At 37.1% G+C, this 21,146-nt stretch overlaps 1 protein-coding gene across 1 annotated transcript; it reads right to left on the minus strand.

Moving 5' to 3' along the window:
* Positions 1-572: 572 nt before the first annotated feature.
* UBA7 (Ubiquitin-like modifier-activating enzyme 7) lies at positions 573-18,732 on the minus strand. Its single transcript, XM_035731654.2, has 17 exons — positions 18,674-18,732; positions 18,417-18,641; positions 17,816-18,379; positions 17,651-17,783; positions 17,517-17,614; positions 17,193-17,480; positions 16,923-17,156; positions 16,680-16,886; positions 12,485-12,724; positions 11,035-11,172; positions 9,007-9,150; positions 7,687-7,815; positions 6,633-6,873; positions 5,561-5,784; positions 5,003-5,191; positions 4,854-4,954; positions 573-2,617 (listed from the first exon to the last, which is right to left on the minus strand). Exons 2-17 carry the CDS (start codon positions 18,513-18,515, stop codon positions 2,473-2,475), a joined length of 3,174 nt encoding a protein of 1,057 aa, XP_035585769.1. The 5' UTR covers positions 18,516-18,641; positions 18,674-18,732; the 3' UTR covers positions 573-2,472.
* Between the last annotated feature and the right edge of the window lie 2,414 nt (positions 18,733-21,146).

The raw sequence follows: 21,146 nt of genomic DNA on the forward strand, positions 1-21,146 counted from the left end.
CCATTTCTGGCTCCACCCCTCCTTGTGGGAAGGCAGCATCGCTGTCATGTTGGTTGTCTGAAGGAAACACCTTACTGTTGTCACACCTCTGTACAGTCAGCAGTACTACTTCGCCTTCGGACCTTGGGTTTGTTGCTTTTAGTCCTACCGCTCTTCAGCCGATCTGCCTGACATGGTAGGACCTTGAGTGACGGTTGTTCCAGCCAGTATAACTCGGTTGCTTCATCACAATAGGCAAGCCCGACCACCACGTCATGTTAGCAACAACGGTCGGGATCGTTTGTAACGCAGTGTACTGATCTATCACAGCTGAGGCTATACGAGATACTAAAAACCAAAGGAAGATATGATAAAATAAACGAAGTTGTAATTAAATACAAGATCTCGTAGCAGATGGCCGAAATTTTAGAACGAAGTCGTACTGCCAATGACTATAGCATAATGATAGTAAGGTGCTTTATATATGTCGGGATCCTCTTCTACAAGTATCAATCCCAAAAGTAGCATACCTCACCTAGTCCCACTGGTTTCTGTGATGACAGAGAAGGGTGAAAAGTACATAGCTAATACGTCAGCCAACTACGCCTTGTTATGTGAAGTCATGCTCTCAGGTCCCTCAGTAAGAATTATCCTTCCATGGCGTGGGTAATTGAGAAGCAATAACCCCCCACTTACTGTAACAGCTCAAAACTATTAGTCAGATTTATGATATGGATAATAACTACTCACCGAGACCTCACTGCTGTACAATGGTAGTCAGGATCAAAATGATTAAGACTAGAACACACAAAAACCTAAATTAATTCCCAAAGTTTGACGTACAAAATAGTGCTATTAAAGAAATTGAGATCCCATAGTGAGACTAACCAAAAATCTGTGCTTTAAAACATTTTCAGAGGAAATTAGAAATCCAAGACTCCTCGTCGTGACAGCAATGCATGAACCAGTGAAGGAGATCAAATATGTTTGCTGCTACCGTAAGTTCAACTAATAAGCAGAATAAAGCAAGAAACACACCGATATTTCCAGATATTTGTAATACCTAGATCATTAAGAAAGTTTACTCAATAGATCTAAGATGTTCCTCATATTTCATAATGACGACCATTTAGTAAAATTATTTTGATAACTAGTTTTCTTTGTTTAGGATTCAAAAATATGTAATCAAGGAAAACTGCAGTTTCACTAGCATCCGAAAGAACGGATCTTAGACGCTGCAGTAAGAAATACAGCGTTTTTATATTCGCTCAGTAGAATTCGAAAAACCTCACTGTTCATATATTACATCAACAAACTAACCAGCACTCAATATTCTATTTATTTGAACACATAAATATTGTAATCTTAATAGTTCAGATCATGAGTCAATTGAAGCTAGACCATCATGGAAAGCCTGGAAACACTGGACGGCTGTTTCTTCCTATTGTGGGACGCCTCAGCAGTGCGCATCCACGATGCCGCCTCGCAAGATTCAAACAAAAATATTGGTACAAAGGAACACCGAATACATATGCGCCACACAAGTCACATGATTTGTGTGTGGGCTGTGATACTGCCTTGGTGCCCAGACCGAAGCAAATGGTTTTCTTAGGTGACGCCTGGAGCAACGTCAGGAGATGCAGTCTCGTAATAGCCGGCGTCCAATAATTGGTTTATACGCCATTTGTTTCCTCAGGATACTGGAGCCCATGTCCACCATTGGTTTAGAATCAGGGTTTTCCGATAGCCCTAGGTGAACCCTCCGCATCCACCAACTCGGTTGGAGCGCCAGACCTTCGCTTTCGTCCTCTCAATTCCGTAAACAACACCCCACTGCGAGAAGGCAGTGAGTAGGATTTCCTGGTAGTGGCTGTACACGCGTGGCCACGTGAGAGTATTTTGAGAGGGAGAGGTGACTCTCCCCCACCCTCGGTCGTACAAAGGCATTTGGTGGCAAGGATTCAATAAATTAAAACAGAACGCGCGCCATAGATTGTAGGAAATATGATGTTCACAACGCAAATTGCTAGTAACGTAAACCATGTATTTGTAAATATTGCTGATAACTAACACTCCGAAATTAGAACATTGAATAAAGAAAACTGATAAAGAAAATAATCCATCAAGTTAAATCATTCGGAAGTAAACATATATTTTAAAGCTTTCTATACGAAAAATGAGTCGATTGCAGAGAAAAAACTGATGCTCGACATAAATATCAACTTAGATTATACAAATTGATATACGGTAAAATTGAGTAAAAAGATTATGTCCATAGCTTGCTGTATTCTCAGAATACATAAAAATTAATTGATTATTCATTTTATTTGCGTGTTAATTCATACACAGCTAGTACACAAATAATAGGGAAAGCATATATTGTCTTTGGAATATTCCATAAATTAAAATGGGTGAAAAATAGTTTGGTTTCGTAAAGGAGTAATCATCAATTTGAAACCTGTATTATTTGAGAAAGACATGAATAAATGAACTTTATTTGGCTGGTTCCAGTACATAGCGGATATATGGCACATCAACATCTTTATCATGCTCATCACTGCAACAGACATCAAATACCAGTACTTTAACATGGGGAGGTATTTTGCGTTTGTTGACTACTTCCACCAGATCTTTTAATCTGAAAAAAATACACATTTAAGCAATAGAAAACTGGATAATCATTCTATGGGACTTTGATATTTTCTAATCACTTAGCATTAAAGTAAAAGTGAAAGAGAATCCAGTGATCACCCCATAAACTAGCGGCATGGGCTCCTTGTATGTTACTCCAAGATTTACGATGTAATTATATTAATTTGAAATGAAAACATTCAAAGAAATGATAGACATGGTTCATGTTTAATATACAAAAATACTTCGAAACATCTAACTTTAGAGAAGTTAATCACACTAATAATAACGCCTGATTGAGTATTATAAAAATCTTGAGCCCCTAACCAATGCTTTCATGATATTATACGTATCCGTCAGTCAGTTAGTCGGCTACAACGTAGGATCGGGAACACATATACATCGGTTAGTCTCCATAATATTATATGTATTAGTCAAATAGGTTTTGAGTGAACAGAAAGAAAAGAAAATACAATTTGTGAAACATATGGAAATATACAGAGAGAATATATTTGCGAAATGTTGGCTGGTTCGAAATGATTGTCCTTGGTAGACAGGAACAACAATTGAACTAAAAACTAAATTGCTTCATTCTATTTCATGGCTGTAAATGTGATTCTTAGAAAAGGATATTTATAGGTTACTAATATTCAACTAAATGTGTCTTCAAACAATCGTTCGTATATTTTGAAGACTATGAGATAGCAATTCTAGGGTTATACCCATAGTACGAGGTAATGATGGTTAATGGATAGATAATATAGCGAATATACATCTACTGAGATGGTGAGAACATGTGTTCCGTATCCTCATCCACCAACTACCTCGATGAGCGATAACGGATGGCGTAGTAGTCTAGAAGCTAGCGGAGTTCGAGCCAAGACTTGGGTATCAGTCCATGAAGATATTGACTGTTCGACTGGCTAATATAGGTAAATGTAGACTACTTGGTTGAGGTAGGCCTGATCATCGTAAACAATGGTTGGCTTTCAAGTGACAGTGTTCTAAATCGTTTCCAATGACGCAAGTACATTTACTCTTTGTCTTGACTTAGTTCTTAAGTTTCTAGATTACCCTATAAAATTATCCCACTAATCTATAATTATTTACTGAATTGTAACTTCGACAGCTAATCCTTTAAACTACCATTATTACGGTCAATAATTCTACTAGTCTATGGTTTTTTCTAACGATTTTGTCTTGCTGTGCTAATAGTGCATGGCAACTTGAACCGATATACAAATATGCCAGGTTCTGCGCTGATTATGACTGACTGACGAATAAGCAAACCTTTCTAATAACCCGATCCTTTTAATCTAGGAATATGACGAAAATAGGATGTATTTCTGAACTACCATATTTTACTCCTTAACTATTACACTTTGTCATTAAAAAGTACCAATCCAGCTCAGATGTATCCGGACTTAACACTTCATTTACACATGGTAACTGTGGCTGAGAACCAACACACAACAAGTATTTAATACATACATTTTCTAAAACCATTTTGCCAACTACCAAGCTGTTGAAATTTCAGTGCAATAATTGCATGCAAAATAAAATTCAAATTTATGTTTTTAGTGATGTTGATTAAATGTGAAGAAATTCGAGTACTTTGCTTCCATCGGAATTATTTACTGATGTTATCCGGAAGGACAACGAAAGCTCCAGAACTAAACCATCCATATTAGAGAACGAAACTCTACTGAGATCATCCATCTGAGCTCAAATCTTTCCCAACATTTCAATCTAAATTCTTGTTTCCGACAACTAAGTAGTGTCCAATAAACAACAATGGTACTCCATACTCTCTGAGAAACACATGGAACGAAAACAACACCCACCACATCAAAAAATGTTTTGTCACTAACTAATCTACAACTAATCGATTTGATATTGTATTTAGTGGCAAATTAATCTCATAAATTTGAACCATTTAATCGACATATATTGGTTATTTGAATCTTCCCATTGACGTTTTGGACTGTAGTTGACCAGCCTCTTTGGGTATATCTGCCTAGATATTGCAACTAAGTCAAAAGCATTTTCTCGGGGGGAGATGGGTGGTGGCTAGCAGTTCTATTCCATTGACGGCTACCATCACTATCCATCTCTGTTCAAAAAATGCTTTTGAACTATTTAATTCAAAAAAGATATACATCGTTGGTCAACTGTCACCTAAATACTATGCGGTTGTCTATGGTATCCGTAAAATATGAAACAAAACTATAAAATGAACTTACGACATAACTAGACGTTCCTTACGCTTCGCTTCTGGCATGAAGAATGCATAGAGCATAGAAACATCTTGCGATAGCATTGTTACATTTAACTTCAAACTATCCTAAAATAACGAGAGTGAATTAGTTTGGATATGAAGAAGCAGGCTTACTTTGAAGTAATCAATTAGACCTTGCAAGGTCATAGGGCCTGAAAGTTCGAACCGATCCCATAAAGAAAATTCTGTATCATAGTATTTTGACTTGATAGGTGCTACAGGTTCATAAAATGAAGTAAAGGGCAACGCTAAATCGACGTAAGCATTTTTGAACAGTTCGAGCTTTTTGTGTCCTTGAACAAGCTAAAAGTAACATGAAAAATGAAGTGAACAAATAGTTACAACTAGTAAGGATTTCACAACATAGTGTACGGAAACGACTCTCAAGTGCAAAAAACTTAAACATGGAAATATTGTTACAGTATGTCGATAACTAACAAGTAACTCTGTTAGCTACTCTGTTTCATATTATCCCGTAAAGAAGAATGTTTCTGCAACTAAAAGACAACAATTACACATTATATCATTTGAGAAATATACAAGACAGCTTTTAGCAAATCACTTGACAATCTACAACTTATCACCGTCTGTCGATAACACTGGCCATAGAGAAACAAAATCAAATCACTTAAATACAGAAAAGTACAATTATGGTGAAATATAATTACAAACCTTAAGTAGTTCTAGGCATACCAGCCCAGCCACCAAACTAGTTGTAGTTGCAATTGCAGGGATAATTTTACCAGCAATTAATTTACTTTTTAGTCGGTCAGCTGGAGGGATTTCATAATTCTCGGCCCTTAAATTGCTTGCTGTGGTGATGAAGTCCATATGAAAATTTGTATCATCATCTTTCTCAAATTCAATTACGTTGATATGCAATGTTGAAGTGTTGCCTTTGTAGTAAAAATGAAACCAAAACGACAAACATGAAATCACAGCGAACACAAAAATATTAGGCTATTCAACAGTTTCTTATAAACAAAACACCCTAGTGCCAGTGTAGCGTCATTTTGCAACGCCTTTAACTTAAAAAGAAGGACTTATAGTTTAGAAAAATTATCTAGTCATCTAATAAATATCCAACTTATTAATTAGTCGGTCACATTAGTGAAGTCAATTTGTACTTCGAAAAAACGATATCTGAGAAATTGAATACACCTAGATTTTCCGTGGTAAGACCACACTGAAGAAATGATTGTAAACAAATATTGTGTAGAGACTTAATCAACTAAGACTTGGAGTTCGTGACTATTGAAAACATCATCGACATAACCCAATAAATCTTTTGACATTAGTCGAAGCGCTTGTATACTTCTTAGGGTTAAATATATAGAACGAAAATATTAGTGTAAAATCTCACATTAAAATTTAAACATTCGAGTTGCCACAATTTTTAACAGAGTAAATAATGGAAGGATATTTGAATAACAAGGGGTATAAGAAAGGGCAAAGCAAATAAGAAAATGTCAATGTAGAATTGGAACACCTACGCTTATGCTAACTATTTTGGACCATATCGCCAAACGCATCAAATCACTTTTTTATTGAGCTAGAAATGGGACGCATTCAAAATATGAAATGGTTAAAGTTAGACTGGTTAAGTATTTAGAAAAAAACACCTGTATTTCACAATATGTAAAAAAATAAATACTGGAGAATCAATTCTCTGAAAGTATGCACCGATATAATAGGAAAACAAAAATAGGTGCTTTTTGTAGCTGGCACATAGTGAAGCACTTACTGAAGCTACGTAAAGCTTTCTGAAGTTTTTCAAGTCGAGATGTATCAGTCATAGGTGCAGCTGACCTTGCTTGAGCCTCTGCCTCGGTTACATCAATCCGTACGCCTGATCGAGGAACAAACGGAGGGACAACTACACTTTGAACAATTTCGGAAATCTTGGACAGGTTTCGACATTGAGGGATACCATAGCATTCAGCGCGAAGGTTTGAAGCCGCCGAAATAAACTCCAAATGTGTTGTCTGTAATTAAAATATCAAATATGCAATTCGAGTTTTTACGAACTGTGGGTCTTTATGGTGAAATTGGTTAAAAAAGTTTGTGGTTCAAACTGCACCCAAAATATCGAAAACCCAGCTGTTCGTGAACTTCGAAAACAGTGTAACGTAATGTAACTTAGCAACCGTGTACATTATTAGACGTAAAGTTATCGCCTAACCGCATTTTGAGGTTATTATTGACATTACTTAACCATCTAGAAGATTGATAAACAATAATGAATTTGTTTGGTCTAAATGTTATAGACAGAAGTTATTCTGTATATGTTGCTATAAAACAACGTAGTCTAAACGGCTTTTATTTAGTTGTGGGATGAACAAGCATTTTGTTTAATGTTTTCGTTGATTAGCATTTCGAATTCCACACTGAAAACTGTAGCTATCACACATACTAACTAACAGAAGTCTTTCGAAAATTCGTATACATTTTTGGCACATCATCAGCGACCCATGCTCAAACGGTCGTGTTCGTTTTTAAGCCGCATGTAATATGAGAAGCAATTATTCACCAGCTAAGCTTTTCAAACACTAATCATAGATACATGGAATAGCATTAAGATACAAGTGGAGATGACAGATAAATGGTTGAGAAAAATTTTCTAAACCTAGAATAAACGATTACTAGAAATTCGGTGATAACAATGAGTAACCGGGAATAAACGAAAAAAGTCATTTGTGAAATGAATTGATGTATGCTTTTTTTCATTATGTACAGTAGTGTTTCCGAACTTGAGTAAAAACAAATTTAATTTGGACAAACTCAAAAGAAAAACTCACATCTTGTACATCAAACTGCAATGGATGAGGGCATCGTTTGGTTCCTGACCAAAAATCAGAACCAGTTGAAGTGACATGGTCACGAGGGAAATTGAACAAAAGTTGTGCGATTGTGTTTGAAAACAAATCCTAAAAGAAAACTCACTTTAAACATATCTATCAAATAACAAAATTTTATACACTAGTTAATTGTAGAATATTGAATACCCAACGGCTTCAAGCGCTCTAGTATATTTACTCTATGTATTAAAAGAATCGTAAGGCTGAGATTTTACACTGTGATGGACTTAAATTGTATCGAGTACAGATTAGTATACTCTAGAGGAAGTTGAACAAACCTAGTGTTTATCCGAACGATATGAATACTTCAAAGGAATATAATAAAAATAAATGATTTATGAACCCATACTTGTAGTGAAGATAGAACCACCTTAGCTGAAGATTTTAACTGTAATGATAAGATGGGTCGTTATGTCAAATTGTACAAAAATGTAGGTCCTAAACAAAATACAAGCAGAGTTGAAATGGTGAAGATTTATAGCCCAGACGAATGATTTTGGTGGGGTTTCGTTCTCTTAACTGGATGGTTTGGTCGACATGAAGTTTGTGCTGATGTTGTTTAAAAGAACGCTGACCTCCGCAATCAAACCATCCAGGTCAGGAAATGAAATTCCACCAAATGCAAGTAAAGTTCCCAATCATCCACTAGCTAAACTACTACAAAAACCTTAATCAAATAATTAGTTACCCCTTAGTGTGGTATACACGATTCCATTGACTTGTTGTAGAGAGCTCTTACCTCGATGAACAGCACTCTCCTTAAGTAGCTGTTTTAGATATTTCTAAAATCATGGTGTTTCAAATTGGAGCCTGAAAAAGTAATGCGAACAAAACACCAGGCATGTATGTTTGTTACTTCGGAAAAGACAGCCATTGGAATCGAAACGCTCAAGACTTTTATTCAGCAACCACGTGAGAAATATTGAAAATGAATTCCTTAACAAGCAAATGATTTAAAGACATTGTACTGATGCTTCACATTTCTGGCTTATTTGTCATATTAACCAACAAATCGGAAATACCTCTTGAGGAAATTACTGTGTACTACTAGGGCAGCAGAAATATAACTTACAAAATCAAGAAAATTGGAACGGTGGAAACCACAACTAGATAGGTCAAGCTGGACCTAATTTAATCCATAATTAGTCACAGGGTCATTGAGATCATTAGTATAGGTGAAATAATGAAGTTATGAGGTACGACAAGCAAACAAGTACGATGAGTGAAAATTTGATAAAGACATCAGATTTTCGCACTTACCTGCCAGAGTAATCTAGCCCAAGTGACACAATCTTCGAAACTACTTGGTCTTTTGTCTAATAAATTTGTTTTCAAAGTTTCTAGTGTTTCCAAAGGTTGATTTCCTTGATTTGATAATGTTCGTTCTAAAAAGCCAGGTGGATCCTAAAAGGTGAAGAAATAAGGACAGGATTGTTTCATATTAATCTAATCAAGGTAAAAACTCAAAAACCTGAGATTAGCAGGTACAAGACTTCAATTATTGTTCCAAACAAGATTTTTTCCAGTTTATATATTGATTGCATGTAGAACGCAGCAAAAACCTGGTGTGAAAATAACATGACTGGAACAGATCTAGTTTATTTTCATGGTTAGTGTATTACTATTACAATATTTTACTCCTATAGATGTACTCATTTTCAGATTAAAGGAAATAATTTCTTACATTATTCAAATCCTCATTGGTTACTATGTTTTTATGTGTTCTGAATAAGAAGAATATAAAAACTGAAGAGCACAGCAAACTTACAAACTATCTGGTTCATAATTAGTAATTATATTATTCAGTTGATCAGTTTACGGTGGATGAAGCAGATTTAAACTAGATGGATAATCATTTATCAAGGCCATTAAAGGACCTATACACGTAGAAAATGTGAATCCATAAATGACTGATATTAGATGTCACAATCCCAATATAGCGCAGTTGTTTCTTGAAAATTAAATTGATATTCAAGTACTAACTCGTCAACACAAACTATCACATGATACATGTGACAAATACTCAGACATCGCACTGTATCCTACACAAAGAAACTTTTGACTCCATTGATTTCGAGAAACAAATTCTAGTAAAACAGGCCAATAAAAAGTACGTTACGTGAATGAAGTGAGAAAGATGTGAAGAAATAAATTCGAGAAGGGCAGTACAATCAATAACTAACCAAGAACAAGATTTAGTCAGAAATATTGCTCAGTTGAAAACCAAGATTGAGAAACTTCATTTAGTGAAGAGAATCCTAATTTTTTAGGAATATAATAAAAAACCACAACCGGATGCCCATTAGCTTATATTGTGAAATATATTAGACGTCTTACGGTACACGACTTTTAAGGGACGACCCAGTGGTGATAGGTCTAAATTCCACTCTAATGCAGCAATTTTTATTAGCAAAACGCTATTTCATGAAATGAAACCCTGTCTTCATCACCCAGCTCCACAGATGACAAGTGATGCACAATATGGAAGTAATTGGGATAATATTCTTAAACCATGAACACGCTGTCGAAGTCGGTGTTTCAGCATACTTGCATCAATTGAACTAGCGTCAATGCTTTTAAATATACACTTGGAGATCTCATTATGAGTGACATGGTTACCAACGCAAGTGAGTAGCCCTCTGGAGATAAAAATGATCGAGCATAGCTGCCGAACATCCTAAACTCGGAGAGGCTGTCTCACAACCACAGAAAATAACCGTCCTTGTCAACGCACTGGGCACAACCATTTACCGTTAGGATAACATCAGGACGGCGCCAACGTTTGTTCACAGTGAAATAAGGTGCTCTGGATCCCACTTTACGTAGGTTGGTCCAATTTTTCACTCCACTACAAGCACCAAAACAACTACTCAGACCCATGAACTCGATTATCTCTAATGGTTCACCATCAAGAGTGGGTTCAGGCCTTTTATGATATCATCTGTCCCAAGTTTCTTTCCTGTTTCATCAAACAAGTAGTATATTGTTTTCTAAACAGTATTAAACACCCAGATCTGAATAGCGACTTTATCAGCTTACCAGTCACGTAAAATGTAGTTCCTATGAGTTCAGTTCACACTAAACGAGTCATAGGTTAATTGGTTAAATTGAAGGACCATAACAAATGGAACTTAAATGAATAGGATTTTGCAACACAAAATTTAACCAGTATGAAATATAAACAAATATATGTCATCATGAGTTGAACGAAAGTACTAGGACTTATAGATCAAGACATTTTTGATGACAAGTGTTCCCAGTATTTCGCAAACGTAATGAATAACTAACCTGTAAAAACGAACTCATTGCTTGTGACTGGTGGACGAAAAGTCCTTCAAACAGATCGCGTGCCCACTGGAGGGTATGTTCAATCAGATAAGGGAAGTTTTTCAGAGTGCACGCAGGGAATGATTTTTCTGGAGGGTCCTGTAAAACGAGAAACAAACACTGGGAGTCACACACCGAGAACCTCTTTCATTTTAACATTAACAAAGTAAGACCACTACCAAGAATTCAAGACTAACTGAAAAGTAAAGTGAGTTCACTAACAGCTATTCTCGACTTGACTATTTTCTACTTGCATCTATCTGGTAAGTTTCTAAATTTGTATAACGCCAATATCAGTGTTAAAAGTATCCTGATGATTCGTTGTACCAACTTTCAAGATTAACTATTCAGGTTAATTAAAGGATGAACGATAAATAAACTCAAGCTTAAGAAAGATGAAGGATTTCGTATACCTAATCAGTCTAATGTAAAACTAGCTTCTTCAAGATTTGTTCTACAATAGCACAAATTTAGAAGCACAACCTCAGAAACTTGTTGCTAGACTTCGAACTTTATTGACAATTGTTATAGCATGTGGTCTTGTGCACTATTAATATATAATGTAATGATACTGCCAATTGAAGAACAGCGATTTATCGACCGGACCAATGACGAGTAAACCTATACGAGCGGTCTAGAGTGTTTATCAGTCCTTCTCCCTGTCCATCCCTGCCTGTTAGAGTCCAGAACACTAACCTCAACCTCTGCGATATGAATCATGTATTTCAAACATACTGGGTTTATATACAAATCAAGCAGACCACATCGTACCACAAAATGGAAAACAATATTTGTACAAGATCTAGCCAAAAGTGGCTGCAAATGTGGAAGACTTTAATTAATAGACTGGGCATAACTCCAGAACGGTAAATCGGATGATAATAATAATAATAATAATAATAGTCAAAATAACGCTTATAATAAGAGGAACATGAATATGCATAGCTTAGCTATTTAACAGTTATACAATAAAAATATATGTATCTTATTGATCCATAAGTAGTTCTTAAGTCTACCATTCGTAATTCTCGTCGGGATATAACAAAAATTAAATGGATTACTTATATACATCCTTTATAATCGATCTTACGAAGCTAGTCTCAAAATAGACCTCTACATAATATCAAGTCACTCAGCAGTAATAATATTAGCAATGTAACTTATTTATCGATACAAGTTAGTTTGATCAGTATTGAAATACAAGAGCTGGTTATACTAATCAGCTGTTCAAATCGAAGTAGATACTTCAGGATCTCAATAAGTGACCTCATGTTTTAAATTCAAGTGCTTAAGCTACCGCTTTATTATTAGTAGACATACAGCATATATTTTGATCAGAAGTACAGATTACTGCTTTAACGTTAATTGACCATTTAGATGTTTCATAAAAAGTTATAACTGTTTAGCTTACTTGTGAAGATGAGTAAGATTCTGTCAAATAAGGGATAACAACCTGTACATTACCCTTAGTTCCCAGGGTTCCGGATTCTAAAAGAGGTTTGCGATAATAAACACAACGACGATCAACATAAGTGCGGGCCTCAACGTTGTCTAACGCATTAGCAATTCCATCCAATTTCTCGAAGAATTCGTCGTCATATATTTTCTCCGTCTCCGGTCCAACACGATTCTCATGAGCTTCAATATTAAGCTAGAATAAAATAAATACGCGTCATCATTAATTCGTATACATCACAACCCTGATGTTCAAAAAATTATCAAATGGATAAGCCAACCGTAGAAAACTTTGCATGGGTCTATATCGTGATAAATATAACATGCTTCTACAGTACTATATTAGGAAATATAAAAATAACGGAAATGACAAGCGATTCCCATTTGTTTAAGATTAAAATATTTCTAAACAGTAGCTGATTAAAGCAGATCAAAAAAGTCCTATGAACTTTCCGACGGACCTTGAAGAGTTGTCTAGTTAGTTACGATGCCAGTACTGATTATAGCTCCCAACAGTAGCATACAGAGTCAACGTAAGATTCGGCACGGACATGAAGTGCGATATATCATAATTTACATAGACACAATTAAAGAGATCCTTAGTAATGGCGCCAAGATTTCATCAGTTATTAAGACATTAAGGTAAATGAGATTTCGGTGGCAAGCATTTTTCAGACCCGTTTTTTGCTTTCGTTAAACCCTATTCGAGAGAGCAAACTCTCCCCACCCTTTATATTGGGTAGCTGAAAGTGAATCACACAATTCTTTTCATCCCCCGGTTATTTCCACCCTTTTCTTTTCATCTTTTTTTATTTTTCAACACATAGCATGGTGAATCAGTCTTTTACAGAAACTTCGGGTCTCGTGGTGGTCTGACTTAGTACCTAATTTGGTAATAAAATAGTGGAGTGTGTCGAGCAACTTATACAGCTTGAGGACCTTATCAACCTCTTATTTTCGGCATTGGTATTCCTCATTGATTAGGTTAAAGACAGGAAGTCCACCACCCTAGGTTGACTGATATCTGACAAAATATTGATGGGGATCCCAAGGTCTTGTTGGGTACTGCCAACTTGTGCCACATGTGGTGTGATCGGAACATTTTGATACCTGTCGAGTATACTATACAGGATTTCACTGTTTAGCAGTCTACGCACTTGAAATAGAATTCATGAGTAGGGAAAGCTCTGAGTTCTGACTTTGATTATGGGAGTCTACGAAGTACTACAAGCATACAACGGAGTCCCTAGGTGAGCAGTTCTGATTTCCGGCATAGAATAATGAATTAGGAGTGAATTGATTAATGAGATTGTGAAATTTTATGGATTGGGATTGTTGGGACACACGTTACACCTCAGTGACCGATTAATCCAATAGTAGTCGGTAAAAAGTGAAGAGTGAAAATACGAAGACTAACAAAGTTACTAACTGTTAGACCGAGCTGTGTTGAGAGACACAATCAGAGTTTGCATGATGGTCGTAATTTATGGTTAGAAGCAATAATAGATGGTTTAAAAGCTTATATAACTGCATAGACGCGAACATGAGCAGAACATTATGCTATACGTTTCATTCCTCGAAGTAACTTACTCCCTATGATATTCTATTCTTAATTATTTAAAAATTCCTATATTTATCAAAATAAGGACTGTATATGGGCAGGGCGAATAACATTCTTTACAGTAAATTCTTATTAGATTCTACAGTCACAAATCTAAATTCATGTCACAAAAGCGATAGGCAGGTTCAACGCAAATAAGCTTTTTCCCAAATTACAGCATAAGAAACTGGGATTGTTAGTAAAATAAAATAAACTTGTTAGTTTAAGTCACAGACTGGTTTCAGTGCGATCAACATTGGAAACTAGGAGGGATTGGACAGTTCAATGGTTTAGAGGGCGAGTTTTCACGTGAGGCCGACCCTATATTTGATCCTCCGTGGCAGGGTCATGCATGCACATTGTGTACGAGTCCCACAATAAGACGAAACAGCTGTTCAAAGTCTCTTGAACTCAATGGTGGCTTAACTAAGATCAGTTCGTGGTTTGTTCTATGGAAATTCTACAATCTCTACAAAACCCCTACATAAGACATGTTAGCGTTGAAATGACTGGTCAGTCAATCAGTCACAATGTAGAACCTACACGTATGTGCATCGGTTCAAGCTGCCATACCTCATTAGCACAGAGATGAAATTGTCAGGCAAACTCCCAGAATAGTGGAGGTAGTAACAGTCAGTTGTAGTATATTATGCATCGAAGATACGATTCGAGAGGAAAATATATATCGGTGAAATTAAAAGTTATGGAGGACTTTAGAACCTCAGAACTTGAGGGAAGACAAAGAACGGGTGCACCTGCACCACTGCAAACGATTTCGAGCAATTTCATTCAAAATCTCTAACCAGTGGTTATGATAGATACGCGGACCCTTAACAGATAGTCTATGCCTATTAACATGGCCAAATCCAATTGTCAGTAACTTCATGAACTGATGTCATGTTGTAGTTTGGTCACTTCTAGCTTCCTTCCAGCCTACTTCAACACCAGAAAATAACCCCTATCGAGATAGGCGGTGGTTCAGCATACATAACACACGTCCCAACTACCTTGGTTGATGAAGATTCACTACCTCTAATTGATTTCTCATCATTACCTAATACCTTATTCCTAATACAAGCATTGCTTACTTTGTGGTTCAAAAACACACGTACAATGCTTTCAAGACATCTCTGACTTAATAATCGAATACCAGTAACCTACGAATATCCTCTATTCTTAATCACCATATTTCACATCCGCAAAGTAGAATGGAGCGAACCGCTGCACAGTAAACTCGTCCCTTGGTTGTTCCTGAACGTGGTCAAAAGACTACATTTTGTCAGCGTCTTCACCGAACACAACTACATCATCTGTGTATTCAAAGTCATTAAGTGAATCTACTCGTAAAACATCAACCTGCGAAAAGTTAGACGATGAAAGTGTTATCTCTGAAAACATGTCTATGAAAAAGTTAAATAAAAATAGGGAAAATAGACAACCCTAACGCACACCACCTGAAGTAGCCAATTTCGATGACAGTTTGCCATAAGCTCTGACTCGACCAGTAGTGTTCGAGTAGAGAGCCTGTACAAGGTTAATGTACTTCTCTGAAACGCCTGTCAATGACAGACTGCTGTATGTTTACCACACCACATATGCTTTCGAAACCTTGCCAGCATCTGCTGGGATAATCGTGTAAGTAATGGTGAAGTTAGCCACGTGGTATTAGGGAATGATGGTGAATCAGTTGATGAGGTTGTGAATCCTCATTGACTGACATGGTTGGGCCGTGTTACGTATACCTGATTAACGATCACCACGACGCGCAGTGCTTACTAGTGTTGGAAACGGTTGGAAGAAGGTTAGGGGTGGCCAAACCAAGACGTGGCATCAGTCCTTGTAGTCACTAACTTCTAGGTATGTTGGTAGGTGGATTACTCGGTTGGGGTCCGCGCCACTATCATAACCAATAGCTAGACTCTGGGTGACATGGCTCAGAATCGATCACAATGGCGTAGGCGTATACACTATACCTTCCCTTAAAGTATGAGATTAAAATCGCTTCACATCTTTCTACGAACTAATTCTTTCTTACTGCACTATATCCTTACATAAAATCTTTTACATATTACAATCATTGCGTTAACTGCTATGAATCCGGTTTTCATTTTTCTGTGCTAATGAGGTATGGCAACTTGGACCGATGCATATATGTGCCTGGTCCTACGTTGTGGCTGACTAACTGACTGTATGTTTACCACGAAACATTCAGCCAGATATCCCAAACGTGAATTCTGAGATTAAAACATTCTTGTTTTGTACCCGACAGAATAGTGAGTCTTTCATAAAATCAGAGTGACATTTATGGTAACTGAACATCACATTTCGAATTGTGATGCTGTTTTAGTTAATTTAATCATAATTTTAATATTCATAAGATATTTTTACTAAAATGTTTTAACTTGTAACCCATCAAGGCTTTAATGCAATGGAAACTCAAGTACTAAATGATTCACATCTCATGCGATATATGACGGGCGGCAAGTCATTATAAGAATATTATGGTGGAAAGCTAATTACTGCGTTATAAAAGTCAAACGATACGACCAACCTCTGGATTTATCAATTTAGCAGCGGCTGATGCCACGACTGACTTCATTTTATGGATATCCCATGGACGAAACAGGAACTGTCTGTTCAGGTTTGATCTTTCGATGAGATCCATGTCCGTCACAACAATTTTTCCAGACGGTCCTGCACCAACACCCATCAACGAGAAGTTTTTTAGCAGCTCGCATCCAATTGCACCTGAACCAACCTGTAAACATAGTTATATGAAGTAAGTAAAGCTTACAATAAAATACTTCAATCCTTTCAGCTTCTCTTGAAACGCACGTCCGAATATGGCAATCTGACCATCATACCGAGATCCAATTGGCTTTGCATCATTCTCTGAGACTACGAAATCTTCATCTGAACTCATCGAGAGGCACTCAGTTGCATCGAAATACATCCACTGTTGCAGCGGCGTGAACTTACCGCTGCAAGCCTTCATAACTTCTTGGGCAGCGAAACTCCCTATAAAAGACTATATAAATTAAATTAAACCAAACTAATGGCATACCAAGACGGGGGAACATTGACCTGAACAAACGAATCCAAAGAGCATAGATAGTTTTTCATCGATTGATGAGACTGAAGCGTTTGTGTTTTCCATTTGTCTATTGACTTTATGGACATAGTCCACAAAAGTACGGGAATCAGTCCTGCACCAAGGTTTAGGAAGAGATCCGTTGCTATTCTTATAATCACTGAGGGCCTTGAAGAAGAGATGAATTTGTGCGGGACGCTCAGTTTTAACGAAATCTGTCGTCATGAAAACTGGGGAATAATAAGCTGTCCGATAAGGTAGCTGCAAAGAAATAGTACTAAGATATATGAGACTTACAAAGTTGATTTTTAATGGCATTTTAACAAGAGTACACATCCCACCAGATATGTATGGACTAAAATTAGACGTGTCACCAATGGAAAATACATCAGGTCCTAGAAAATTAAATCATATGCAGAAACGATACTTACCAACAACTGTTACTCTTCGGGGTTGACAACCGTTTAACTCCACCATCCCTTTTACTTCAGAAAAAGTTACATAGTCACCGTCCTGAAACCCATGACGAGTCTCCTCCAAACAAGTTACAAGTCCTTGTTTGCTCTAGACAATAATTTCATGAGAAAACACTTTACCTTCTCTATTTGCTGAATCATGACTGAAGATGGAACTTCACCAGTTGGGTCATACACTACAAAATCTGTCCCAAAGTCACAAAACACTTTGCCAAAAAGTCCGCATGTTGAAGCAACGACGAATTTGACACCTAAACTCCGACAAATGTCTCCATAATCCACACATAGGTCCTCAGATCCCTGGTTCAGCACCACTACACTAAACTTCCTAAAGTCTTCAGCACCAAGTTTATGTTTGTTTAACACGCGGACAGACACATGATTATTCAACTCGCTTAACTTATTCTTACAAATTTCAGCACGTGGATGACCTATGTCATTAAGGTCCGCAAAGTAGTGAGATGTGAGGTCAGCTATACATAATGGAGTGTCATCACACAACGTTACAGATTTAACTCCAGCTAGAATGATATTTTTAGCGACCTCGAGCCCAAGTCCTTCCAGGCCAATAACTAGAATGTCTGTTGTTGCCATTCGGCGCATGCCTTCAGCCCCGTAGACATAAAGCTGCCGACTATAAAGACTTTCGTCCAAATCAGGAACTTCTCCGTTAGCTTCCATCCCCTGTAAAAGAATTATATTATTCTAGCTTACAACTTACGTTTGACAAGTTGTTGCTGGTATTTGAATGAAAATTGTTATTGTTGTTTTCTGTAGAGGTCAGTATTTTTTGTCGTTTGGATGGAGGAGTTGGAGACATCTAAACACCAGAAATGTCATTCAGGCCTTACAAGACTTAGGGTACCAAATCAAGTAGCGAAACATCCAAGCTTAGTCAAACACAAGTATTGTACGTATAACGTGAAAAGTATGTTACATAAAAAGTCTCGTATTGCAATATAGGATGAGATTGATTACCTATGAATTGCTTTATATATGTAAATTTAACAAATACATACTCAAAGGTCTGTTGAAACACCGTTCACGTATCGTCTTATTAAACAATCATTGTGACAAATTGCGAAGTGTACAAGTTGTACGAATATCAGAAACTTAGCCTCCGAATATCATTTCTGGACCTTCATCCTAAGCTTTGCAGAATCAGACATTGCAATAACGTGAAAAAACTTAAAATATGAATACACTTGTAAGGTTGGTGGGCTGTAGCGATATATAAATCCTCGATATAAGTAGTTTCGTAAGTCTCGGAGACTTATTCTGGCCTCATTAGCCTTAATAGACACACTCTTGTCAAGATTTTTTGGTCAAGCATCCACACCACCACTGGGTACGCTGTGCTACACACCCTTCGAGACTGGTCAGTAGAGGTCATATAGTTCTGGGCATATCGAGTAACTTCCAAACGCACCTTCTGACTCCTTCAATACTGGCCTCTGGTCTGATTGTCTCTGGGGTCTTACGATCATAAGGGTTCTACGAAAACAGCGTTGTCAAACACTGACTATCCCTGATATCCCTTGTCCGTTTCGAAGAAAAACGTCCCTCCTTACCAGATCATGCTTGTGGAAAGTAAGAATTTAAGATTTTGAAAAAATTGAGCTCTCGACAAGATCCTAAATTAAGAAAAATTTTTGCCTACAATCTTAATGAACTATTGGGTAGCTACACTCGTGGATGTCGGAACACAATCCATGGTTGTTTCGCCTAATCCATGAAAGAATACACTGACGACCAACTAAAAGTTCCAAATTATTTATCAGATCAGGGGAAAACACGGGAGTAGTTAAGGCCATAGGCTAATGATAAGGCTAGAACCAAGAATTTCTACGAACATATTTGCCCGAGCTTGCAGATAAAAATCAGTCGACTAAACCTACTACAAGAATAAAGGCATCACAATGAGTTCGGAGCCACTTAATGCATTACTTCATGCTTGTTCCGATCACAGCGTTTATATATTTACTATCACATCGATCTTCGCAATTTCTAATGATGTTATCTATATCCATACACAACTCTCACCACGACGCAGCCCCCAGGACACTAGTAAATACAAGTTTCCGGTCAAATTCTCATCGTGACATTTATTGTATTTCATTTGATGTCAGACATGATACAAAAAGACGGTCAGCAAACAAATCATAGCGTCTCACTGCAGAGATATACACGGCTGTAATTATGAAATCGAGATTCTTGATATACTGTTGGATTGACCCCATACTTTAGTTCGCTCAGACAGATCCTTATTTGAACTGCAGATATCAAATTAGGTGTGTGGTACAAATATTTATTACCTATTATGGAAGTCTGAGAGAAGATTTCCGGCACCTCAAGGTGTGTCAAGTATGTGATGACAAATAAGGAATACCCTGTTTCGTTGTACAGTTGGAGTGTTCTCAAACTCTTCCAAGTGAAAACTTTAATTAGTGGTAGTAAATCACCATATCAGTTCTTGCTACACTAAATTTTGACGGACGAAAACATAGTGTGCAGAGCGGTTTTTAATCACGATTGGTTTCGATTTAGCCTTCGTCGCTCTCAAAACAGTTTGAAACCATATAACCAAGATCCTTCTCTACCTTATTTAGCATATCTTGCAGTTCGTTGCAAACACAATGGAGAGTTACCGAAAGACTCATTTATAACATAATTCATTGCCAATTACGAAGGTCTTGCAGAGACTGCTACTCAAGTGCTCAAGTTCGGAAGATGGAATAAAGGTCAGATCAAAACATCGTCAACTGCCACTGAAAGTTTAGTCGAAAGTGCGGCTAACCCAAAATAAACATTAGAGAACACGAGAAATGCGAAACGTTTATACAGGTCGCAACCGATAAAAACAGTTATTTAACGTTAGATATAGGAATTCTGATGGTAACTCTTGTTCAAATCGGCTTCATTTTTCGGAATAAAACCAATTTAAATCAGCAGATTTCGCCTATCCACTTTTCAGCCACCGATTAGACGAAGTAACGAGGTGGTGGACGCAGATCTGGCAACAACTAAAACAGACGTTATTAAGACAAGATTTGTCTGCTTGCTCTAAGAAACCTAGATTGACACTTATAGTCGAATCACCGAATGAGCAAGCAGACGAGGTCACATAGCTAAATTTACAAGAAATGTAGGCTGAATTAGTCGCAAGGTTACAGGATTTGCTGGCTGAATCCTTAAATTTGATCACGAGACAAAAACCAACAGTGTTCTGGTTTCGCACGATCCAAAAGACTAGCATCAATAAACTTTACTCACCAAGTAAGGGACTTGGTATGATACAGTAAATAGTCATTTCCTTTTCCATTTCCTGTCCATTTGACTCATTCAATCTTGATTTGCATCCATCAATTTAGCCTCTGTAAGACATGGCAACTCCCATTATTGTAGGCTCCAGAATATGGACGTAGAAACGTCCCTGGAATTTTCTCAGACT

The sequence above is a fragment of the Schistosoma haematobium genome, chromosome 3 (assembly GCF_000699445.3).
Source record: "Schistosoma haematobium chromosome 3, whole genome shotgun sequence".
Classification (NCBI taxonomy): domain Eukaryota; kingdom Metazoa; phylum Platyhelminthes; class Trematoda; order Strigeidida; family Schistosomatidae; genus Schistosoma; species Schistosoma haematobium.

Coding starts and splice junctions, on each gene's coding strand:
- UBA7 (XM_035731654.2), bottom strand. CDS start 18,515: ATGTCTCCAACTCCTCCATCCAAACGACAAAAAATACTGACCTCTACA. Junction 5,192..5,560: donor TATGCCTAGAACTACTTAAG/GTTTGTAATTAT, acceptor TGTTACTTTTAG/CTTGTTCAAGGACACAAAAA. Junction 2,618..4,853: donor AAGGAACGTCTAGTTATGTC/GTAAGTTCATTT, acceptor TATTTTTTTCAG/ATTAAAAGATCTGGTGGAAG.